Source organism: Camelus bactrianus, chromosome 12, assembly GCF_048773025.1.
Source record: "Camelus bactrianus isolate YW-2024 breed Bactrian camel chromosome 12, ASM4877302v1, whole genome shotgun sequence".
Classification (NCBI taxonomy): domain Eukaryota; kingdom Metazoa; phylum Chordata; class Mammalia; order Artiodactyla; family Camelidae; genus Camelus; species Camelus bactrianus.
The window spans coordinates 25462608-25488619 of NC_133550.1; the positions used below are offsets into that span (position 1 = coordinate 25462608).

The 26012-nt window shown below is 37.9% G+C and overlaps 2 protein-coding genes across 5 annotated transcripts in view; one reads left to right on the forward strand and one right to left on the reverse strand.

The window, feature by feature from the left end:
* Nucleotides 1–26012, forward strand: part of XPOT (exportin for tRNA) — a 134129-nt gene that overhangs the window by 27870 nt on the left and 80247 nt on the right. Inside the window, exon 2 of one of the 2 annotated variants that reach the window (XM_074375064.1) lies at nt 21787–21866. The gene's annotated coding sequence lies outside the window, so the exon portion shown is untranslated. Of the gene's footprint in view, nt 1–21782; nt 21867–26012 lie in introns of those variants that run through there. The other variant, XM_074375065.1, reaches the window with a different exon arrangement.
* The window catches only part of C12H12orf56 (chromosome 12 C12orf56 homolog), a 68597-nt gene that overhangs the window by 1758 nt on the left and 40827 nt on the right, over nt 1–26012 (reverse strand). For 2 of the 3 annotated variants that reach the window (XM_074375068.1, XM_074375067.1), the window contains exons 6-12: nt 21644–21788; nt 15581–15687; nt 14805–14894; nt 9442–9565; nt 7124–7198; nt 6750–6824; nt 2790–2968 (exon numbers count right to left, since the gene is read on the reverse strand). In XM_074375068.1, the coding sequence (XP_074231169.1) occupies nt 2790–2968; nt 6750–6824; nt 7124–7198; nt 9442–9565; nt 14805–14894; nt 15581–15687; nt 21644–21788 (795 nt within the window). Of the gene's footprint in view, nt 1–2789; nt 2969–6749; nt 6833–7123; nt 7199–9441; nt 9566–14804; nt 14895–15580; nt 15688–21643; nt 21789–26012 lie in introns of those variants that run through there. The other variant, XR_012510639.1, reaches the window with a different exon arrangement.

Below are 26012 nucleotides of genomic sequence, written 5' to 3' on the forward strand. Positions count from 1 at the left end.
CAGTTATCAAAGCATTAATAAGCAAGCCAGGACTGGCCTTACCACAGTGTGAGCTGAGGCTCCTGCCTCTTGTATTTCCAAGCCATACACAGCGTGGAGTTGAAATGGGTCAAGCTGGGGTGACCACTAAGGCCAAGTCAAGAGGGAAGAGGAGGGTTTGTCCCCACAGCCTCACTAAAACTACAGTGGACCCTTGAACAACCTGGGTGTGAACTGCACGAGTCCACTTATACCTGGAATTTTTCAATAAATATACAAAAATATATGTGTAGAACATCGTGTGCAAGACTAGTATGGAAGTGGATAGCCCATCTGTATAAGGCATAAGATGAGTAATGTTTAATGTAAAATTAATAATGTGTTAGTTTTCTTATTACTGTTTTATAACTTCACTTTATAATAAAAATATTACATACCATATAGTATGCTTCTCCCTCTTGTACCTGAAGAAGCTGGGTATCAGGCTATCATCACAGGTAAGTGTTTTTTTGTTTTTTTTTTTAAGGTAACAATGTTTCCAATACTATATTATGACTATGACTATGGTACTATATGCCATATAATTTTTATAACAACGTATTCATTATTGTATAAGCTAGGCTACCACGAAGCAATCATATTGCTGTTTCTTTGTTATCATGCATGAATTGTATACCTGTAAATAAATGTGAATTTCTCTTTCACATTATCTTTTCATTTTTGATTCTAGTGTTAGTAATGCGTGTGATATCTGCGATGTTTTGTATCATGTAAGACAATATTGATGTAGGTACTGATAGATGGTTCATCTTTTAAAGACAATGTAAACTTACTGTATCAATTAATACAGTACAGTACTCTGAATATGTTTTCTCTTCCTTATGATTTTCTTAATAATGTTGACTTTTCTCTAGCTGCCTTTATTGTAAGAATACAGTATATAACACATATACAAAAATATTTGTTAATAAACTGTTCATGGCATCAGTATAGCTTCTGGTCAACAGTACGCTACTAGTAGTGCAATTTGGGGGGAGTCAGAAGTTATATGTGGATATTCAACTGCGTGGGGGTTGGCGCCCCCCAACCACAACATTATTCATGGGTCAGCTGTATAGGGAAGGCCAGGAAGAGACAAAAGTTAAGGAAATCTTTAGCCAGCCCCTTGGATGTTTTTAAAGATTCCTTCTCAACCCTGGGTGCACATTAGAATCACCTGGGGAGTGTTTTTTTTTTTAATGTCATTACCCCACCCCAGACAAACTGAACAGAATCTCTACATGTGAGACCTGCGTATCAGTGTTTTTTAATACTCACTCTGCTGATTCTAATGCGTGGCAGGTTGAAAATCACGTGTGTAAAAACAAGGATCACAAACCTAAATGCCCACAGATAACAGAATAGGAGGAAGGGTAAGAGTAAGGACAGAGAGAGGGTCAGTGGCAAACTAAACTGTACATAATCCACCTAAGAAGGTAGCTGCTTTTGCGCTGCAGCCAACTGTCGCCATGTAAGGGTGTGATGCTGTTCTTGCCATTGTTCAGATTTTTAAAAGTACAACTAATTTTTAAAAATTGCTTTCTGTGATCCATGCTACAATATGGATGAACCTTGAAAACATCATGCTAAGTAAAAGAAGCCAAACACAAAGGCCCTGTGTTGCATGATTCCATGTGTATGAAATGTCCAGGATAGGCAAATCCACAGAGACAGAAAGTAGATTAGTGGTTGCCAGGGGCTGGGGTGTGACTGCTTCACCGGTACCAGGTTTCTTTGTGGGTGATGAAAGCGTTCTGCAATTAGACAGTGGTGATCGTTGTAAAGCATTGTGAAATGTATTAAAAGCCACTGAACTGCATATTTTAAAATGTTTAATGGTGAATTTCATGCTGTATGAATTTTACCTCAAAAAAGTGAAGAAGAAATTGGGTTGTGTGGAACAACTCAGAGTGGGCCAAACAAAACCCTTGTATGGGAGCCATAATGGAACCTTTGGTATAAAACCACATAAAGGAAAAACAGGGTGTACAAATTGGGCTGAAAACAATTTTTAAAGCAAATCTAAGGCCATAATATATGCCTCCACATCCTTATATATGTCTCCCTCCAAACTGGTAGCAAAGCAATGCCTGCTGCACCCTTTTCATCTTAAATCAGACACAACCTGGGTTTTCTCCTTGATAGGTGCCAGTGCAGGGCGGCACCGTTAAGTGCACCTGGCTTTGCCAGCCTATAAATAGAAGTAGGAACCCCTGAGGTGCAGAACAAGCAGGCTGATGAAACGAATGCTCGCTGCTGTTCTTTCATACTGTTTTGTTCCTGAGAATAAGAGAGGGGTAAATGAAACAACAAAACAACAAACCCCTGATAATTGCATTCATTGTTCCTCCTTTTTCAGTTGTTTTTCTTTCCCAGTGACTCAGGTAATTCACAGTCCATAATATATCACCTCCTTCAGTAGGGTTTGTTAAGCTTAATCACTCACAGCATGTTAAAAGCATTAATGGTTCTGTGAGATAGAGGCTGGCTGTAATAAAGACACTGACTGAGAAACACTTCTTCAAATAGAGCTTGATTTCCACCAGTCTTTTCTGGCCTGGGAACATACTTCAAATGGCAGTGGTTCTTAGAGCCTTCCTCTCCCCCACCCCCCATCCTGCCTTACCACGGTAAGGTAACTATTTCATCAGAGTAAAATATTATTAAAAACAAAAATAGAATTTCCCATCATCACTTGATCTTCTAAATATTGGGCCATGTGGTAGTTTTGCATGAAAATCAGAAATGAGTGGATTCAGACTTTGTCTTACCTGAATTCTTCTCTGTAGTCATTCCTAATATACTCCGCCAAAGTCTTGCTGTGCTGCAGGCAGCTCTTGAGGATGTAAAACTGCTGGTATAGCAGAACTGCTTGGCCAGGGCTTAGCAGCTGATACGAAGCTGAAAGCCCCTTCACCACTTGTTTCACAATACTGGCCACAAAAGTAATCTAGACAAGGAAGATGCAGTTACATGGAGGCTGCATGCCACCTGTAAGAGACCTACTTCAGCTGGAATCTCAACTATAAATCTAGGCTGAAGTCCTTAGCACCCTTATGAACCAGTGTCCTTGCACTTTTTCTCACTGAAATGGCACTGGGAAAGCACCAGACCATAGAACATTTGGGTTTACCAATTGTCCCCCTTCAAGCAGGATCATAGCTAGTACTGACTGGCAAAAAAGATTGGCTCCAAAGTGGAAGGAGAACATTAGAAGCAGGTGTGGGGATGAAAGGGGAGGGAAAAGGGTTTTTCTTCTATTCTCCTGTTAAGAGCAAATGGGGTCTCTTTTCGCTCCCTCATCTTCGGAGATGGCCCACGTTCTGTCTGTGAAGTGTGTATCTACTTTACTTTAACCTGAGCACTCAACCCCCACACCTCGTGGCCTTTCTGTCGCCTTCTGAAACAGCCTACACTCTATGTAGTATGAATCTTTCTAAATAAATCTACCTTTACTCATTAAAAAAAAAAAAAAAACAAATGGCCCACAGAGATCAACTGCCTGTGACTTTTAAAGAAGGATCTTACAAGGCAGTGCTTCTCAAAATTTAGCATGCATAAAAACCACCTAGACAACTCACAAAACATGCCGAATCCTGGGTCCTACCTCCCAATACTTATCATAAACAGTTCTCATGAGTTTGTTCCCTGGTCCACACCTTGAGAAACACGAAGTGAGAAAGCAGAGAAAGCGAGGCCTGACACAAGCAAGTGATGTTGGTGTCACTGTTAGCTGGGGCTTTCGTCAAGAGCACTTCTGCTGTCATTTCTTGGGGGGAATTAAAATAATAAGCAAATAATATAAAACAAAAACAATGGATTCCACAAGTCTTTTTTGGTGTGGGGGAGTGCATTTTCAAACTACTATCTATAAATTTAGGCTACTGTAAAAAACAGAAAGGAATAAAGTGCCCTTTCAGGCTGTAACCAGCGGGTCATTCTGTACGCCCATTAAATTAGTACCAATAAATGTGTTGCCTTTTCTACTGATGTTGCTACTGACCCTTCCTAGGTCACGCAGGAGATTCGAAGTGAAATTTCCCCTGTCCAGATCCATGTACACATATTGACCAAATACTGTGTCAGGCAAACACAGGTTGAAGTCAGAGAGTCTGGAGCAGTGAAACAAAACAACACCCACTGAGGATTAAACTTTTACTGTCTCTAGCATCTTGCTCTAACCAAGTAAGAGAATCAGCCGGAGCTGCCTGGCATGCAGGTGTATTCAGTGATCCCAACTCTTTCCTTGCTTGCAAATTTTTCTCAAATGATCTGTTTCTACCCAAACTCCTTAGAACTGGGTTAATATTGAAGCTTTCAACAGTGTTAGTGGTCCTTCTGCCATCTTTCATCCTGACGTGCTTTATGGTCACAGAACGGCCTCATATTCAAATCAGTTCCTTTGGTGAACCAACCCTAGAGGTTGATAAGGAAACTTTCCTGTTGCTTGGAGTTCTTGGGACCCCAAATTTCACATATCAGTTTAGACGACGGGGTCTGCAACCACTGCCCAAAAAAAGTAAGGGTCTTGTGTCTTGCAAATATGAGCTTCCGTTGCTGGGAGTGACTGTAACGTTACAACACTCCTTGAAGTGGGCCTGAGACCGGTTAGGGTTTGGCTGCTAAGCGGGGGGCGAATGCTTGGGCTTAGTCTCTGTACAAGGCAGGTGACTCTACTACTGACAAGTGTACCCTCTCACTCTAGCCAGGTTTTTGTAAACATGTGTCACAGAGATCTGGCAAGAGAATCTAGATTCCCTAGGACAGACTCAGCATCACTCTAGAAAAATAGCTCGAAGCAGGAAACCACTGATGATCAAGGGAGGCATGTTCATTTATGGGAAGAAAACATAAACCACATATCAACCCTCCCCGAGCAATGAAAATTCAGTTTGGATTCCAACCTTTTGAAAAAAATTCTAATTAAATATATGCTTATTGAATGTATGAATACATGAATGAGTAAGGGGAAAATAAGTTTGGGGAGATGAGAAGAGATTAAGGGATAAAGCCTTCATGAGAACTGAGCATCTATTATGTGCCTAGTACAATAGACACAGCTCCTATCCTTAAGGCACCTGGAGTCTGTCTGGGGAGGAGACAGTGTATCAGTCATGACAGACTAGGTTATGCTGTGGTAACAGATTTCACAAAATATCAGTGCTTTGCTTAATACAACAAAGGTTTATTATTTGCTCACACTCTATGTCCGTTAAGGGTCGCTAGGGGGTTCTGCTCACTGTAGTCACTCAGGACCATATGGAATGTTGCCAGTCACCATGTCAGAAGGAAAAGAGAAAGCAGAGAAGCATTGCACTAGCTCCTTAAACTTTGGGGGGGGGGCAAGAAGTGACATAGGTTCCTTCTGCTCACATTCCATTGGCCAAAGTGAAAAACAGAGAACCATCTAATCTCAAGTGGGGAGGGATATGTGCCTGGAAAGAGAGAGCCAGAATGTGTATGGATGCTAATGGCTGCCACAGGAAAGAATCAATAATAAATAAATGGAGACTGCAGCAGTGACAAGTCCTACGAAAGAAAGGAAGGAGACACCATGCTGTGACTGTGTGCCAATAATGGGGACTCTGACATAGTCAGAGGCGAGAGAGTCGTCCCCCTTCCCCACAGCAGGAAGGGGCACTGAGGCCTGAAGGACGAGTAGGAGTGAACTAGGTGGAAGAGGGAAGGAAACGCACTTCAGGCAGACAGACAGAAGGAATGGTGAAGACGCTGGGATGGAGTTGGGGGTGTTGGGGTTGGGCTGTGAGTATGAGAGCCGCGTAGCTGGAAGAGTGAAGAACCATATGAGGCTGTAGAGTTGTAACATGCATGGCCTTGAGGCCATATTAGGGATTTTAGTCTTTTTATTTTTTTATTTTTTAAGCTTTTTTGGGGAGGGGAGATAATTAGGTTTATCTAAGTTTTTTTTCTTAATGAAAGTACACTGGGGATTGAACCCAGGACCTCTTGCATGCTAAACACACACTCTACTACTGAGCTGTACCCTTCCCTAGGAGTTCAGTCTTTATTCATTGTCTTTATTTGTTATGAGAGGTTTAAAGCAAGGGATGACTTAATCAGATTTTTATTTTGAGTAGATTCCTCTGACTGTAGTCCGGTGGGAAGATAGGACAGACCATGTAGATGGTACTGTAGTGTCAAGGAGAGAGACGGTGATACTACAGACCAGGATCCTGGCTGCCAGGACAGGGTGGCCAGAGTATTCCAAGTCTTATAGTCATACTCGCCAACTTGCACTCACTGTTTAAGATAAATGTTCATTTTTTTTCCACTTAATTATACAGCCAATATTTTAATATTCTGTTTTCTACATATATCTTAGGGCTTTTCGTTAAATAAAGATCACATTTAAGATGTCATTTCAGTACCTTAAACATTCAGGTCCCAAATATAAAAACATTTTATTTTAATCACTAAAATCATCAAATTTGCATTTTCTTCTGTTTTATAAACTTGACTACTTACGGAGAAATTTTGTGTTTTATTAATTAAGCACAAGAGCATCGGGGGAGAGCATAGCTCAAGTGGTAGAGCACGTGCTTAGCATGCATGAGGTCTTGGGTTCAATCCCCAGTACCTCCATCAAGAAACTAACTAAATAAATAAAACTAATTACCTCCCCCTGCAAAAAAAAAAAAAAAAATTAAGCACAAGAGCATCTGTTTCATTAGCCTTGAGTGGTAGTTTTGTTTTTGCTTCTGGATACTTACTATGGGAGGACAACTTTGTAGAAAGGACATCATCCAGCTAATAGCAAACTTCATTGACCCCAATCCAAGATTTCCCTAAAAGACTCAAGGAAATAAACAAGTTATATTCATGAAGTTCAAATTGTACCTAAAAAGATACTCATTCTCAAATACATTTTATCCTGATTAATCAAGTCTTTAAAATCACTATTTAGGAAAAAAAGCTGCATGAACACTTAAGAGCAAAAGTAGTACTATCATGTAAATCAGCCAATTTTGGAGATTATCTCTAATATAAGCATTTTAAGGTATATTATGAATCATATAGATATAATAGTCATGACACATATAATAATCATACAATATAGTATGTATAATACAAACATATATTGTACCTGCTGAAAGACAAGGAGTATCTCATATAAAAGTGCTGTAGCTGTATCTGTATATTCCAGGACAAGCTTCTGTAACTGGAATTTTAAATCGTAATCAGTATCATTGGCAGAGCCAGAAAATGGTAGTTTCTCCTGGTTCTCTTTAGGTACTTATAAAAAAATTTCTTTTGATTAACAGAAAGTATTATTAGTGTGGTCAGTTTTCTTACTCCATTTGACTCAGTCATTCTCAAAAAAGTGGCTCTCATAAAAATGACACATTTAATAATGGCTAAGAAAGTGGGTCAGTGTAAGCCTACAGAATACTAACACACAAAAAGAGTTGCACACTTGATTTGCAAAACCATTCAGATCAACCACCCTGCTTCCTTTCAAGAATGTAGAATTATGCTCCCCAGAATTAAGGTGGGCAATTCTTGAAATTTAGCCTTGTGCCCCACTTAAAGTATAACTCCTTCTGTGGTATGGGTAAATATACGGTTGGAGACATTTTGTTGTTATCCTCAAGAACTGCAAACAGTTGGGGAGGCTGTCTTCTAGCCCGAAGGCCGCTTGGTACATGAGAACTGTGTCTGTGAGCATGCTACAGGCTAACACACTTTCCCTGACAGTATTCTTTGCAAAGAAGAGCTCTAGTTTGAAGTTTCCCTGTCTATTAGACCTTGGAATCAGAATTTATGTGATTTGCTCATGGCTTCACTAACAGCCCAGGTGCAAAAGATCAGCAGGTCTGAAAACAGGAAATTCAGACCTGTCTATACTGCCCACTAGAAACTTTCATGTGGAAATATCAAAAGCAAATCAAAGAAACTAATCCAAAACCAAGCTCATTATTTCCCCTTTAAACCTATTCTTCTTGTAATTTTTATCTGACCCCCAGGCCAGAATCTAAAAGTCATCTAATCTTCACTTTTTATTTTTCCATCAACCTATCAACTCAATTTCCTAAAAATTTCTGGAATCTCTCCTCTTCCCAACTACCGTCCCTTTTCTTCATTTATTTATTCAACAAATATGCATCAGACAGTGTGCTAGTTGGGGATACAATGGAGAGTAACAGAGACATGGTCTCAGCCCTCATGGAATATACAGTCTAGTGGGGAACAGATGTTAATCTAATAATCACATCAATAAATGCACAGTTACAGACTGAGACCAGGGCTATGAGAGAAAAGCGTGGAAAGTTAGGAGAGCTCTAAAAAGAAAGCCTAGTCTCATTTGGGGGTCAAGAGAGGGCTCCCTTCTGGCCCATATCATCCCTCACCTGGACTACAGCACTAGCTTCTTAACATCTCTGCCTGGCTTAGTCTTGCTTCCATCCTCCTCTTTAATCCCTAATCCACTTACTACGCTGTTGAAATTGGTATCGTAGATGCGTTATGTACAGTCTGTAATAATACACTGATGTTATATTTGACTAACATCTCTCAATCCAGCCAGACTATAAACTAATGAGGGCAGAGATTGTGTCTGTTTTGCTTTTTGTTTAGACCCCACTTCCTTCCACACTGTTTAGCTCATAATAGATGCTCAGTAAACATTTATTGAAAGAATGAGTGAATTTAAGAGTTCTCTAAAACATAACTCTGATTGTATGTTCAAGAACTATCAAATCATGTGTCATCCTTTAAAACAAATTCTGTGTTGGCCTGATCAAAATAAACTAACAACAATCTGATTTATTATCTCAGAATAAGTACAATCTAGGCACTTTGATACCACTAATGTTTTAGTAAAACTTTAGGAAAACAAGTAACTCTCACTAAGTTTGCACTACCTAGATAGGTAAGGAAATGATAAGCAAAGGTAAGAGTATTAACCCTAAAATCTCTAAGATAGTGCTTTTTTTACCCACTAGACCCCTGTGGAATTATATATATGTAAATATTTTGTATAGAGATAAATATAAAGAGATTTATCTAATATATACAGACTTGTTATTTTTCTTAGTATGCATACTTTAAAACACAAAATGTATATAATATTCATATTGACAGAATAGCTATCTAAATTTTGAGGTTAATAAACTATTTACTCTTTGATTTAATTATATTTGTTTTTTTGTATACGTAATTTTTTATTGAAGTATAATCAGTTACAATGTGTCAATTTCTGGTGTACAGCACAATGCTTCAGTCATACATAAATATACATATATTCGTTTTCATATTCTTTTTCACCATAAATTAGTACAAGATATCGAATATAGTTCCCTGTGCTATAATTATATTTCTGTATTCTACAATGTCATGGTCCACATAGAAGAACCCAGGACCCCTATATGTCGTATTTAGTCTGTTCCAAAATTCTCATCTCACCTCAGCATCAAAAGACATCTCAACTAAATTTGAATCAGCCACCAACTGGATGTCAAACACAGGACAAGATTTTGGGATCTGAGGCTCGCTAATTAAAATTACCAAGAGATTAAATAATGTTCCCCTGAAAAAAAACAAAGGCAATTAGTGAGTAAAGTTCAAGAAGAAAAACAATGATGCCAGGTTTGCAGACACTGAATATAATTATACTTAAAAGTATGAAGCATTGCAGACCATTCTTTTTTTTTTTTTTATTGAGGTGAAGTTGATCTATAATATTACATTAGTTTCAGGTGCACAATATAGTGTTTCAAAAATTTTATAGATTGTACTCCATTTATAGTTATAAAATATTATATTCCCTGTGCTATATAACATATCCTTATACTTTATTCATTTTATACATAGTAGTTTGTACCTCTTAACCCCCTACCTCTATCTTGCCCCTCCCCACTTCCCTCTCCTAGTAACCACTAGTTTGTTCTCTATATCGGTGAGTTTGTTTCTTTTTTGTTTCTATTCACTAGTTTTATTTTTCAGGTTCCACATATAAGTGAAATCATACAGTACTTGTCTTTCTCTGTCTGACTTATTTCACTAAGCATAATACCCTCCAAGTCCATCCACAGTGTTGCAAATGGCAAAATTTCATTCTTTTTCTATAGCTGAGTAGTATTCCATTGTGTGTTTATGTATGTATGTGTATATACACACACACAATGTCTTCTTTATTCATTCATCTGTTGATGGACACTAAGGTTGCTTCTATATCTTGATAATTGTAAATAATGCTGGTATGAATATTGGGGTGCATGTATCTTATCGATTAGTGTTTTCATTTTCTTCAGATATATATCCAGGAGTGGAATTTGGGGGTCATATGGTAGTTGTGTTTTTCAGTTTTTTGAGAAACTTCCATACTCCATACTGTTTTCCACAGTAGCTGCACCAATTTACATTCCCACCAACAGTGTACAAGAGTTCCCTTTTTCCTACATCCTCCCCAACATTTGTTATTTGTGGTCTTTTTGATAGTAGCCATTCTGACAGGTGTGAGGTGCTATCTCACTGTGGCTTTGATTTGCATTTCTCTGATGATTAGTATTGTTGAGCATCTTTTCATGTGCCTGTTGGCCATCTCACGTGTCTTATAGTTTTCCGAGTATAGGTCTTTTACCTCCTTAGGTAGATTTATTCCTATATATTTTATTCTTCTTGATGTGATTGTAAATGAGATTGTTTTATTTTTGTTATTGATTAAGTGGTAGCTCATCATGGTTTTTTTATTGAAGTATAGACGATGTACAATATTATATAATTTATAGCTGTACAGTACAGTGATTCATAATTTTTAAAGGTTATACTCCATTTATAGTTATTATAAAACATTGACTGTATTCTCCATGTTGTACAATATATCCTTATAGTTTATTTTATACATAATAGTTTGTACCTTTTATTCTCCTACTCCTATGTTGCCCTTCCTGGGATTGTTTTCTTAATCTCTCTTTCTGATAGTTTATTGTTAGCATATAGAAATGCCACAGATTTCTATATACTAATTTTGTATCCTGCAACTTTACCAAATTCAGTGTTGAGCTCTGGAAGCTTTTGGTAGTGACTGCAGACCATTCTTGACTGAACTTTTGGATCCTTAGACATGCAGTTAAATATCTAGTGATAAGCCATTTAAGTGAGAATATAATTTCCTGGTCTTTTGGCTTAGAGCAAATACAGTTCTACAAGTTCCTGTAGCGTGGAAATCTTAGGAAATCTGGACTTAATGGGAAATTTGGGTGATTTCAATTATAGCAGTATTTTCCAAAGGGCTTTTTTATGGATTACTAATTCCAGGCAATATTACAGTCAAAATAAGATTCTGTGGTCAATGGAGGTATAGGAAACACTTGGGTAAACCAAGTTCATTGGGTAGCTTTACTTCAGGACTTCTAAGAGGTTTTAACATGCAAATGTGCACTGTGTATCTCCGGGACAAAGAAACAGTATGAAGCATTTCTTTAAATGCTTATCACTTTTAAGTTTTTTGATGCTAGAAACCTTGGTTTTAAGAAAGCATTTCAGAGGTATACTTTTCCACTATTAATAAATAAAACTAGTGTTCCAACTTCAAGTCTTTTGCTTTCAAACATAGTGTACAGTCCACTAACATACACTAATGACTCACTTACATGTTACTATGTATTTGAATAATGTATCATACTATTTGAAAATAAAAAGGCACACACACACAAAATCACAATTCAAAATGTGAATCCTGAGATGCTGGGTTAGTAATCCCATTTTCATATGTGTAGTATGAAAAGGAGCTGAAGGCACACCACCCAAAAAAATCAGTTGCCTCACTGAAGACAATTATCAGAGTAGCTTTGACAGATAGAAGCAGTAAAAGAATTTACATATAGGACTGTATAAAAAAAAAAAAAACCCTCCATAACCCTAAGCATTCCTTTCATGATGGAATAAAGAAGAATATAAACAATTCTTGCTTAGTAATATTTGAGGCTTCACAATCTTTTTATAATCATTTAAATCATTGCCATGATTAGAAATTTACCAAAATTCTAATAAAAATACAATTCCCCTCCTTTCTCCAACTCAAAAAACAAGTCTAGGTCTCATATCTGCAAAAGAGGAAGCATGTTATTTAGCACATTGCTCAGAAAGCAGGATACATCCTACAAGATATTTGCTAATGTTTTATTCAGGGTGTTTTAAATCAGCCAATCTATTTTTAGGAGACACTCCAAATCAACAAAGCACTCCATTTAGAAGCTTTTCCTGATATTAAGTTTGAATCGACATGCCATTCACTGCTATATTTAATTATAGTCCTTTATTTTCAGCAACAGCTTCTTTTCAAAGGATCATATATCCTAGACTAAGAGAAGGAATTCTTAAATTCTGGGTTGCTTGCTGTGAGAATACATGAATTCAGCTATCATAATACTGAAAACAAATGAAAGGGTTATGGCACATTTCAAGAATACAATGAAGTGGGCTGAACTGTTAAGTCTCCACTTACGAAAAAAATAGAGGAAAAATGCTGAAATGAATAAATGCTTTTTTATTTGCTCAAGTGGAATTTAATTTGAAATCTATCCCTTCTGCCAACTCAATTTAAAATCCATTAAGCCAATAATAGATAAAAGAAACTTTAATCTAAAATGGTGGTTTCATCCTGAAAATAAATTTATTATAGGATTGATATCACACCCTTAAAAATGGTACCAACAGTTTGATACTTTGATTGTTTAGGTTGTTATTATTTCCAGTGTAAGAATTTTTAATGTATTACAGTATCTTAATATATAAACTTTGAAGGGCAAACTCATAGTCTCATAAGTCAATCTATGTTATTGTGGTAGGCAGAATTTTAATATGGCTTCCACGATTTCCAACCCAGGTATATATACTCCATATCATGCCTTCCCCTTAAGTATAGTCAGGACCTGTGAATATGTTAGGCTGTCACTCTTGTGATTATGTTATGTTGGATGAGAAAGGTGAAGGGGTTTTGCAAATGAAATTAAAATCCCCAATTAGTTGACTTTTGAGTTCATCAAAGGAAGATTATCCTGGGAGGGCCTGATTGAATGAGCCCTTTAAAAGAGAGTTTAGGTGTTCCCTGAACTCAGAGATATTCTCCCGCCAAGAAGCAAACTGTCATAAGTTTTACAGCTGTAGGGACATTAATTCTGCTAATGACTACCCAGATGAGCTTGGAAGAGCGCCCCAAGCCTCAGATGAGACTGCAGTCCTAGCCTGCTGACTGCAGCCTTGTGAGACCCTGAGCAGAGGATCCAGCTAAGCTGTGCCCAGATTTCCTGACCTACAGAAAGTGTGAGAAAATAAATGTATGTTGTTTGAAGCCACATAAATTTATGGTAACTTTCTAGATGGCAATAGAAGATTATTAGTGATACTAGATATTTACTGTGCTAGTTCATGGTATGGGTAACATGATTTGACCACATGCATATCAGAATTGACCGAAAAGTTAGTATTACAACTAGACTCTACCATAGCACTATAATATATGTATCAAAGGACACGAAAAGAATTAGTCATATCAGGAAAGAGGCTTGACATAGTAGGGTGGATATGGTCAAACAAAGTTAAGACAACAATCAAAATGCAATCCTTTGTAACAGAGATTGGTAAGAATGTTTTTTTGTTTTTCCAACTTGGATAGAGAAAGGTTGGGACAAAAAGGTAGACAAAAAGAGTAACATGATTTAGCAATAATTTCAAAGTGGGAGAAGACAGAAATATGAGAAATAATCTTGACTCTCTTGGAGATTGGGGAAATGGCAGTGCTATCAGCTGCAAAGAAGTATGCAGAGACAATACCAGAGTATCCTTCCCTTGTATGCCGTACAGCGAGGGCCTATAAACTGTGCCTGCAGGCCAGGCAGCCCAGAGCCTACTTTTGTAAATAAAGCTTTACTGGAGCACAGCCATGCCCACTCCTTTGCGTAGTGTCTGTGGCCGCTTTAGTACTACAAAGGCAGAATTAAGTCATTTCCGCAGAAACTCTATGACCTGAAAAGCCAAAATAATTTACTCTATGGCCTTTTACAGAAGTGTTTGACCACCCCTGTCACAAAGCATCGTATGCCCCTAGTCCTTGGCACATAGCACGTTGCTTAAAGTATGTTAGTGAATATTATCATTAAAATTTATTTGTAAAGGTCTCTAATAATAGCCAGGACAAGTATTATTAAAAGTGCTTATTCTTCCCTGTAGTTCAAATGTTTTGGAGTCCATGGCTCTCACCCTTCTTCCACCTTCTAATGCAAGAAACGTAGATAAATAATTGGAGAGAGTAGGAAAAAAATACTAAGATTTTTGCCAGAACACTACCCAAGGATGTAATTCATAGTCTATAAATCTTATAAAAAGGTCAAGCAGGTAATACGCAAAACACGTAAACACATAGTTTCTGTGGCAAAGAATGCTCTCGTCCTTCACTATACATTCTTCCATTCTTCATTTAAATAACAGATGGCCCCATTGCTGTCTAAAGTTTAGCTAGGCATGTGCCGTCCAGTTGCAGACACATTTTGCAGCCTCTCTTGCCGCTAGAAATGGCCATATGCCTAAAGTCCTCGCTGACAGAGTGTGAGCAAAAGTCTATCACACCTTGCTTAAATAGGAAATTTGCTTGCCCTTTACTTCCCAATTAATCTGTTCATCACAGAAGGAAGTGAGAGACAAAAGAGTTTAATATATTTACAAGGGGGCTGAAGAGAAAAGCCAGAGAGTTACGAGTTTTGGAAGACACTCAACAGAGTAGTTAATGGGCTGCAAATACAAGGGTTTCAATTTTTTAAAGACCTTACTTCTTAGCTGCTAATGTGTTCAGACGTGATGATTCAGTTTCTGTTTCTCTGAACATTAGTCCCAGAGTCTGTATAATTTCAATGCACGCCCTAGAAAACAAAGAGGCAAAAATCATGGAAATGGCATGATTTCATTACAAGTTCAGAATTCCACAAAATCAGTTATCCTCAATAGAACTGCATTCAGATACCCAGGGAAAAAAAAGTATAGGAAGAAAATTCTTTACATCAAATTGTCAACATCGGTTGAGTGCCTACTCTGTGATTGCTGCATAGTAAACACTCAAAAGTATTTTTTGAATGAATGAATGAATAGGTGGATGTCAGGAAGAAAAGTCGTTTTCATAGTGGTTTAACTGTTTCAAGTAGGTAACATTTGTCTCAAAATTTCAAAGGTAAAAAGAGTATATATACAGTGAAAAGTGCCTTTCTTTCATACATCCATTTTTTTCTCCCTTTTGAGACAGCCAGTATTTACTAGTTTCTAGTGTAGTTTTTCTTTTAAAATTAGAACAAAATGAATGCTGTTTTTAAAAAATCTAGGGGCGGAGGGTAATAGCTCAATGAGAGAGCACATGGTGAGCATGCATGAGGTCCTGGGTTCAATCCCCAGTACATCTAAAAAAAAAAAAGTTAGAAAAAAAAAAAAAAACCTATGTGAAGCAAAACTTGCAGCACCATTAATCATTAATACATTATATATTTTGTCCAGTGCCTTCCACTTTTCTTTAACACCTTAGGGGAAAAATACCTATGATTATCCAGCACGTACTTACACCAGCTCATCAGCCCTTTGGCTTTTATTTTGAAGTGCATTCTTATCCCTAGACTCTGGCAAGTACTCATGAAGTTTGTTCACTAGGAAATTGAAAAGGTCACTGGTCTGTGAAAGCAAGCAGGAAAGAAGATGGCAATTAAGGTATCTGTTGGCAAAACTCTCCCTCCTTACATAATAAAAATAAGAAGTGATTTACAATATCTCTCATTTACACTAACACAACCCAAATTGAAAATATACGTTTACTTACAACCAGGAGACCACTATCCTGGTGCACAGAGCCAGAGCTAACACCTAGCAGGTGATGCTGGGAGATGCCTTCTAGGCCCAGCTTGGCTGTTAATATTGACAATCATCCAGAAGTAGGTGCGTAATTTCAGGCAAGTCATTCCATCACCTTGGAATAATAATATTAAATGGGGGCCACTATAATTCCTGCCTTTCCAAGTAAGTTGACCTTTGTGAGGATACAATGAAATAACTAACACTGTAAATTGACTATACTTCAATAAAAAATAAGAATTAAAAAGAAAAGAGTGGGGGAACAAGTTTTTGTGTGTTTTCCTATCCAGTCTCATGAGATAATTGAGCATGAAATAAGCACTGGCCCATGAAATCAGGCAAGATGGTACTAATGAAAAATGGAATGTAATTGCTTCTCTTTTCTATGTCTCTATTACTCATTTTTTCTCCAGGACTTTCATTTCCTAGTGGCAATTTAGACTCTTTGTTTAGACAGGTGTATGTGTGCTCCGACTGAGGTGATCCGGCCTGAGAAGAGGCTGAGGATGGCAAGTGGGGAGAGGGACAAGGGGAGCAGGAAGTACACCCTGGCCCTCTCAGAAGTGCCAGGGTTCACCCAGTGCCCGGACAAATTAGCAGAGTGGCGGTTGTCCACACTGACTCTGCAGCCACGTTCTTTGAGTTCAAGTCCCAGCTCTGCCACTGGGTAGCAGTAGGACATGTGGCAAATTACTTCTACATTCCATGACTCAGTTTCTTCACCGCTCATGAGGTTGATGTTAGGATTAAATAGGATTTTATTTGTAAAGCCTGAACACCACTCAGCGTATTGTAAGTGCTTAATAAATGTCTGTTATTATTGTGATCTCCCACCTGCTCAGTGGTTCAGAAATTTTCACTTTTAAAATGACTTCCGCCTACCAGCAACAACATGAAAGAGTCTCAAAAGTATTATGTCAAAAGAAGCCAAACACAACAGAATACATAGTGTATCATGCCATGTAAGTGGAATTCTAGGACAAGCAAAACTAATCTATGGTGACGGAAAGCAAGTATTTGCCTGAGGCCAGGGAAACTGATTGCCAAAGGGCACAAGGTAGCCTTAAAGAGTGATAGAAATGTTCTAAATCTTGACTGGGGTGGTGGTCATACAGATATATACATTTGTGAAAACTCTTTAAACTGTACTCTTAAAAAGAGTGCATTTTATTATATGTAAATTGGACCCCAATAATTTCTCCAAAGAAGGTATACAGATTGCCAATAAACATATGAAAAAATGCTCAACATCAATAATCATCAGAGAAATGTAAATCAAAGCTGCTAGATGCCCCTTCATACCCATTAGAATGGCTGCTATCAAAATAAATCAGTAAATAACAAGAGTTGTCAGGATGTTGAAAAGCTGAAACCCTTATGCAGTGTTGGTAGAAATGTGAAATGGTATAGCTGCTGGGAAAAACAGTATAGCGGTGCCTCAGAAAATTAAAAATAGAACTACCATATGATTTAGCAATTCTGCTTCTGACGGTACTCCCAAAAGAAACGGAAGAAGGGTCTCAATGAGATATTTACACAACCATGTTCATAATATTATTCACAATAGCTAAAATGTGGAAGCTCATCGGTGGATGAATGGATAAATAAAATGTGGTACATACATACGTGGAATATTATTCAGCCTTAAAAGGAAGGAATTCTGACATACACTGTAACATCAGTGAACCTGGGAGACATCGTGCTAAGTGAAATAAGCCAGTCACAAAATGACAAATACTGTATGATTCCACTTACATGAGATATTTAGAGTAATCAAACTCATGGAAGCACAAAAATAGTGGTTTCTAGGGGCTGGAGGGAAGGGAAAATGGGGAGCTCTCGTTTAATGAGTATAGTTTCAGTTTTGTAAGACGAAAAGAGTTCTGGAGATGGACGGTGGTGATGGTTACACAACATGGATGTGTTTAACACCGAGCTATACGCTTAAAAATGATTAAGATGGTAAATTTTATGTTATATGTATTTTACCATAATTTAAAAATTGAACGGAAAAAGCTTAATGAGAAAATAGAGGGTTGGGAAAGAACATGAATAGAGAACTCTTTCATTCATTCATTGAACAGGTTAACTATCGATCCCAGCCTGTGGCAGGTACTATACTAAGTAATGAGAATAACATCTTGAGCAAAACAGACAAGCTGGACATGGTGTCTGTACTCCTAAAGCTCACAGTTGAGTCAACCTATGAAAATGTGTTCTCATAATTTAAAATTTTACTTGTAATAAAATTGGAGAATAAAAATTACCTAACAGAAGAAAACCACACCCTAATGAAGTTGATTTTTTAAAAGGGAAAAAGATGTACAGTTGACCCTTGAACAACACAGGGTGGGGGGATCGGGGTGGGGTTAGAAGTGGCCACCCTCTTTGCAGTCAGAAATCCAAGTATAACTCACAGTCAGCCCTCTGGATCTGTGGTTCCACATGCGTGGGTTCAACCAACTGAGATTGTGTAGTACTGTAGTATTTGCTATTAAAAAATCCACATATACTTGGATCCATGCAGTTCAAACCCATGTTGTTCAAGGGTTAACTGTATATATTATTAAAATTATGTAATATTTATAGTATTTACTATATAATTTTATTATTATGGGAATGTTCCTATAATTATTATATTAGTTTTATTCTAGTTTACATGTATATAATTTTCCATCCTCTTACCCAAGAACCAGAAAATTAGAGCTGCCTCTAATCTCCCCGCCCCAGTGTGAATTCTTAAGGAAGTGTCACGTTACCTTCCATTATCCAGGGAGCCCAGCACAAAGTTGGAAAACCACTGCTTTAGTTTGAGGCTATGATAACCATTTAAATAAAAGAGCTCCTAAAACAAGGTTAAAATGTTGAGTTTTATAGTCATATGTGTTAACTCTGTACATGAATATGAGACTAGATTTTGGATGCAGATGAGAGAGAAACCATAGGGCTTCCAGGTGTGGTGCACGGTGGTGGGAAGGGACACGGGGTACCCCACTGACAGGTGGGAAGGCCCCAAACGTGGAGATGACCCATGTGCCTTTTACTTCCCTCTCTGTTCACGTTGGCCTTTCACTTCTGACAACTATAAATGAGAGGATCTTCTATTTTGGGTCATCTAAGGACGTACATTAAATAATGGCTGCAGTATTTTCAAGAAACAGAACATGAATGCTTTACTCCTAGACTTCTGATCATATTAGTCTTTCACAAAAGAATAAATTTTCAATTCATTATGAATTGGTTGTGGGACCTGGTATCTGCAGGCATTGTGTTAGGCCTTTGGGAGAATGCAAAGATGAGTAAGACACATGGCTGTCCTGAAGAAGCTTATAGAATATTATGGTAAATAAGAAAAATATACCAATAACTATAGTAAAAAGGAGAATGGCTGTGCTAATTCTTGAGGTAGGAACTGTATCTTAATCATGCCTACATTTATAATGCCTCTTACCATGTCTAGCACAAAATAGGCATGCAGTAAATATTTGTTGAATTGTTAAAGGGAAAGCACTCTGAGAGATGTGAGAGACTGCATTGTCCAGTACAGAAGCCACTGGCCACATGTGGCTATTTAAATTTAAATTGATTAAAACTGAATACAATTAATATTTCACTTCCTTAGTCACTAGCCATGTTCAAGAACTTAAAAGCCACATGGTGGCTAGTGGCTACTTTATTAAACAGTGCAGATTATAAAATATCGAAGAAAGTTCTACGGCACAGAACTGCCATAACAGATCAAAAGGAGGCAGGTACCAAAGTTCCCCACTGAGGATGACTGGAAATGTGGAAGAACAGCTTTTGAGATGAGCCTTGGAGAATGAATGGGAAGGAATTTAACAGGAGAAAGTGGAAGGAGTATCCTCGAGAAAGCGAACAGTAGGAGAAGACGTGAAGCGGCTAGAAAGGGCAGGTGTTCACGTCATCTCACACGGTGAGAGTGATGAAGTGGTGGGTCAAGTGGGTTAGACCTCGTTTTATTCTCTTTCTCTGCTTCCCTCTTTGGCTCCACAGCTGAGGCCCCCTGCCTCAAGCCTGTTTTAAGCTTGGGGATGCTTAAACAACCTCCAGACCGACACCCTTCTTTCTAGTCTAACCCTTAGGTGGGAGCTCAGTTCTCCTGCCTAGACATCTGCTTTACATCCATCCCTTAGCTGTGTCCAGTTTGTGTAAGTGGACATCTCCTCTGGGCCCTGGGCTAAGTCCTTTGCCGGTCCTTTCTCAGCCACTGACTTCACTCTTGACTTTATGTCCTTGCTACGCCCCCAACCCCACATTCCATGAAGCCCCTGTTCCCAAACCCTAAACATGCAGATCTGTCTGGTGCCAAATATTTATGCAGACACCTGGGTGTAATCCACCCACATGCTGAAATGTCCTGATACTTCATTTTGTACATTCTCTATGGAGAGCTCACCCTTGGGCACGGTGCCTTCTCCCTTTAGCATCTACAGCTGGATTCATTCTCCAGTGCCTGTCCTGTGCCGATGTTGACCCCTTCTGACAACCGCCCTTGCTAAAATAAAGATCATGCCTGTCCAAGTTTGGAATCATTGACAAGAAGTCATTAGTGGAAAGCCTTAAATGCCAAAGCCAAAGTGTCTGTACTTAGTAACGAGAGCCTTGAGAGGTTTTTGAGGAATCGAAGCCCTCACCATCAGAGTTATAGATAAATAACGTGTGTAGGATGAACTGGAGAGGTTTATTTGGGTGGGAGATAATAAGGCTTTCTTTAGCCTTTCCGTGTGGACTCTTCATAACCATATGTAAGGCATTTTGATGCCTGTCCCTGTATTTTCTGCAATTCTCTGAAGTTCTCGAGTTAAAACTCAGATGGCGTGTTCCTGACTGGGTCTATCTAGTACAGGCATTTTAGACCACACAGCACTACGTCATCCTTACGTGCCTCAATGTTGGGGACATCTGACATGCTATTCTCTGTAGCTACCATGCCCTCTCATTACGGTGATCAGCCATCCCAGTTTGCTTGGCACTGTTCTAGCTTTTGCACTACAAGTCTCGTGTCATGAGCTTCCTCAGTCCCAGGCAAACTGGGATAGTTTGTTACCCTAGTCTAGGCAAAACAGGATGGTTGGTCATCGGACATGTGAAGCACTTAGAATCTAAGAAATGGCCAAGATGGTCTTGTATGGCTCAGGAGGCAGTGCGCTTCACAGCTGTGCAAGGAATTGGTGGCCACCATGTAAGACCACTGGTCAGAAGCAGCCTCACAAGGACTGTACTGGTACTCACCGGGGCTTCTCAATACCTCCACCGGACCTGAAACTGAGACTAAGTCTTCCAGAGTAAGCCTATAACTTACCGAGCGGGTTGCTGGGTTGCTTTGACTCCCCAGGACTCACCTTTTATAAATAACAGTCCTACACTCAAAAATAATTTTTAATTAATTTTTATATTGTAGGGGAACATACACATAAAATGTCTTGAAATCTTTCTCATCTTACTGTCTCATACTCATACTTCTCACCTGCCAGAAGCATCTCCTCTCTCTTTTCTTTGACTGCATACCCAGCCCAAGTGAGCTCCTGTCTTTTTGCCACCCCTCCTCTCTTGCATCACTCCCGCCCCAACACATGTGCACTGATCACATCACATTTCAAGCGTCCACAGTTGCATTAAATTTAATCAGCATTTTAAAATACAGCATCAGAATACAAGACCACATTTTATTTATATGTTGCTTTATGCTTCAATAAACTGCATTTGATAAACAGGTGAAACAAGTTTTAAAGATTTAAAAATGAGACAAAACACCTACTTGCCAGAAAAGCCTTTTCAGGATGAAGTTGTTCTGGGCTGCTATTTTAAGTTCCGTAATTAAACAAAGTATCTTCCTCAGAGTATTGTCTTTAAGGAAAAGTTCAGATTTAAGTTGACCGAAGTGCTTAATTTTCTCCTCAGATCTACAGAAAGAGAAGAAAATTGTCCATGGAGAAAATGATGAGAAACAACAGCTGAGGAATATCAACGATTATCGACAGGTTTGTAAAGCTTTGTGATTAACGGAATTTTTGTATAGTTTTGTATTTGTAGCTTTATTACTTATCAGTAATGAAACTTGCTCCTCCCAAAGTGAACTATTTATTGCTCTCCAAACAGACTTTTTGCCATGCCCCTTTACGCAAGCTGTACGTGTCACAAATGCTCCCACTGTCCCTGGTACATTTCTGTCTCCCTTTCATAGTCTAGCTCCGAGTTTGTTCACATACCATTTACCATAATCTGTAAATCATATGTAATATTATTTGCTTAATACTTTTTCTTTAAATAAACTCCTTTTTTTCTCCGAGAAATTTTCTTTATAAATAAAACATTGTATCACTCCTTCACGAGGGAAAACCAGGACCGTTTGCAATAAATAGCAGGTAGCTGTAAAAACAGTATGAAAGCAACAAAATTCTGAGCAGATGCGCCCTATTTTGAGCCTGGAATCTGCTCTCTCTTTGACAGAAAGTCAGACGAACATGTGTTACAGAGCTGCTGCCATTAGCACCAAGCCGAGAGGTTCTCCCTAATGAGATCAGATGAGTTGGAAAAAGGAATCTTTTTTCACCATGGAATTCAAAGTTATTTCAGGCCATGTCAGGCTACCACATGAAGTCATCTCCCATTCCTGCCCCACGTGCGTTCCACAGTTCAGGAAAAGCTGGCTTGGCTGAAATGAGTTAACATCTTCTCTTTAGAGGTTTCCCTAATTCTACCAACGAATGGGGATCCTCTCCCATAGCAGCTTTTCCACACTTCTTACACCACACTCATCCGACTTCACCCCACTGTAGTCATTTGTGTACTTGTCCTGCCCCTCACCTGATTTGCAACAACTTGATAAAACATGATCCGGTGAGATACTGTTTCCATCTCCCACTGTGTTCAGTAATAGCAACTTGCACTTGACTGAGCACTGACTCTGTGGCAGGCTCTGGCCTGGGTACTATTCAAGGACTTGTTCATTCAGTGTCACCAGGAGGGCTGAGCTGGAAATTACTGTTACATTTATAGGATGTAAGGTTAAGTAGCCTGTCCAAACTTACACAACTAGTGATTCAGAAAAGCAGGGTGCAAAGTAGCTATCGGAGAGATGTTTCATGTTCTGTGTAGGTTGATGGAAATGTCTTAGAATTTCTGACTTGAAGTAAAAATATTTTTACCACCTACTCCACAAATCTTGATACCAGCATTTATTCCAATAATACTACATAGAATCTTCATTCTTGCCCACTACCTCCCCCTTTATTTAAAAAGATCTAAGATGCTCTCCTCTATCCAATCAATGAACCTCTTATTAATACAAAACTTAAGACTTCCTGAAAAACAGTCTCTTTTCTAGTGGAAACACTGGAGGAGAAATGGTCATTAGGAATTCAGTTTTAGCCATCAATAAGACCACAAATAACAAATGTTGGCAAGGATGTGGGCAAAAGGGAACCCTTGTACACTGTTGGTGGGAATGTAAATTGGTGGAGCTACTGTGGAAAACAGTATGGAGGTTTCTCAAAAAACTAAAAACAGAACCAACATATGACTCAACAATTCCACTCCTGGGTGTATATCTGAAGAAAACGAAAACACTAATTCGAAAAGACACATCCACCCCAGTGTTCACAGCAGCATTATTTACAATTGCCAAGATATGGAAGCAACCCTAGTGTCCATCAATGGTTGAATGGATAAAGTTGTAGTGTACACACACACGCGCACACACGCACACAGGAATACCACTCAGCTATGAAAAAGAATGAAAATTTTGCCATTTGCAACAACATGGGTGGACCTGGAGAGTATTATGCTTAGTTGAAATAAGTCAGACAGAGAAAGACAAGTACTGTATGATATCACTTATATGTGGAATCTAAAAAATAAAACTAGTGAATGTAACAAAAAAGAAACAAACTCACAGATACAGAGAACAAACTAGTGGTTACCAGTGAGGAGAGGGAAGTGGGGAGGGGCAAGACAGACATAGGGGATTAAGAGGTACAAACTACTATGTATAACATAATTAAGCTACAAGGATATATTTATAGCACAGGGAATATAATATTTTATAGTAACTATAAATGGACTATAATCATTAAAAATTGTGAATCACTATGTTGTACACCTAAAACTAATATACTATTGTAAATCAACTATACCTCAATTAAAAAAAAATAATTCAGTGATAGCAATCATAGAGGTGGAAGAACATGATTATGAGCATGGGGGCAGGGTCAGATGGGCTGATCAGAATCCTAGATCTGCCCCTATTCCACTGGCTAGTTACCACAGGCGAGTTTCCTGGTCTCTCTGTGCCTCAAGGTCCTCATCTGTAAAATGGGGGTGATGATAGTACCTATCCCATTGTGCTGTTCTGATACTTTAGTTACTGCATGTGCTTAGCACACAGTAAGTGTTTCATAAATGTTATCTAAATAAAATAGGAATGAGCTTTGAATCCTGCTTCCCTATGCATCCACTGTTAATTACTGCCACACTTCATTTTAAAAATAACCACAAACTTTACTCTCTTAGAACTAAAAAGAAAAACCCAGTACAAAGGTAGTTTTCACAAACAAATGAGCTTAGAAAAGTAAAAGCTTAGAAAAAATACAATATCAGCATAACAATTTAAAATTGATTTTCCAGTTTTTCCCATTAGGAGCCAGCAAGTTGCTAAGATCCATATAGAAATAGACTGTTTTTATCTTTTGACACCTATGACAATAGATATTAATACCAAACTATTTTTTTTCAAAAGGCCAAAAAAAATTGCATAAGAAAAAAGCACACTAATGACTTCATACTAAAAATCAATTCGTATAGAAATTGAGGTCTCATATAACTCATAAATTCAAGTTAGGTTCAGTAGCCTGTATATCTACAGAGAAGTTATGTATAATCACACTTTCTTTGAAAATTCAGAGAATATTTGCTTTTACATAGATGACAAGTTTCCTTTGACTAATTTAAATAAGAAAAAGTCTACTGCCAAAAGACTCCATTATTCCATTCAGGAATAAGGAGAAATTTTATATTAATGTTAACAGATATTCCTTATTTTCATGAGCTGGAAAACACAAATTCTCCCAAATAATGTGGCAAGAGGATTCTTGATCTAATGATAGGCTCTATTTCTCCTATATTTTTTCACTTTTCCAGACATTTGATGTAAGTAGTACTTTACATTTGTATAATGCTTTACAGCTGGAAAGGCCTTTCATACATTATCTCAGAAGCACTGTGTATATGTTCACAATGGTCAGATTACAGAACTCACAACTGTGAAAATGCCTTTGAATTTGAAAACCCAAAGAACACCTATTCCTTTTAAACCAAAGATGCCTCACAGAAAGAAACCATTTCTCGTGTATCTTGTGCATATACTTGCATCCTTCATGGTGCATTAAATTACTATATTATAAATATGTTGCCTTCAGAAATTAACTTTGCAAGAATATGCTTTTCCTGAGTCAAAATAGTGGCAGAACTCTCCTTGCTTTCTGGGATAACACAAAGTTACAGCCTGTTTTATTACACAGTTAGCTTTATGATCACTTTACATATAATATAGCACCAACATTAAAACTGATACTTTTTTAAAGTAGACATATGACAGCATGTAGAAATTCTAAGCTACCTGTATAACCATCTTTTTGAAAAAGAAATCCCAAACATTGTTATTTAACCCCTATATACCTCAGAACCTAACTCAAAATTAAAGAAACATTTCCTTGCAAAATCATTATTATCACACCCAACAAAATTATCAATAATTCTATGGTATTGTCTAATACTCAGTCCATATTCAAATGTTTTCTGTTGTCTTAAAAATGTCTTCTTATATTTGGTTTGTTAGAATCAAGATCTAAATAAGATAATTGTTATATTTGCTTGCTATGTTTCTTAAGTCTTTTAAAAACTTTTCCTATAGACATTTTCAAACATACACAAAAATGGAGAGGAGCGTATAAGAAACCCCCACATACCCATCACCTAGCTTCAATAATTTTCAACATTTTGCCAATCTTGTTTTATCTATTACCTTTTACACACACACCTATAAAAATTTTGAAATAAAATATACGTAACATAAAACCTACCATTTTAACCATCTTTAGGTGTACAGTTCAGCAGCATTAAATGCATAC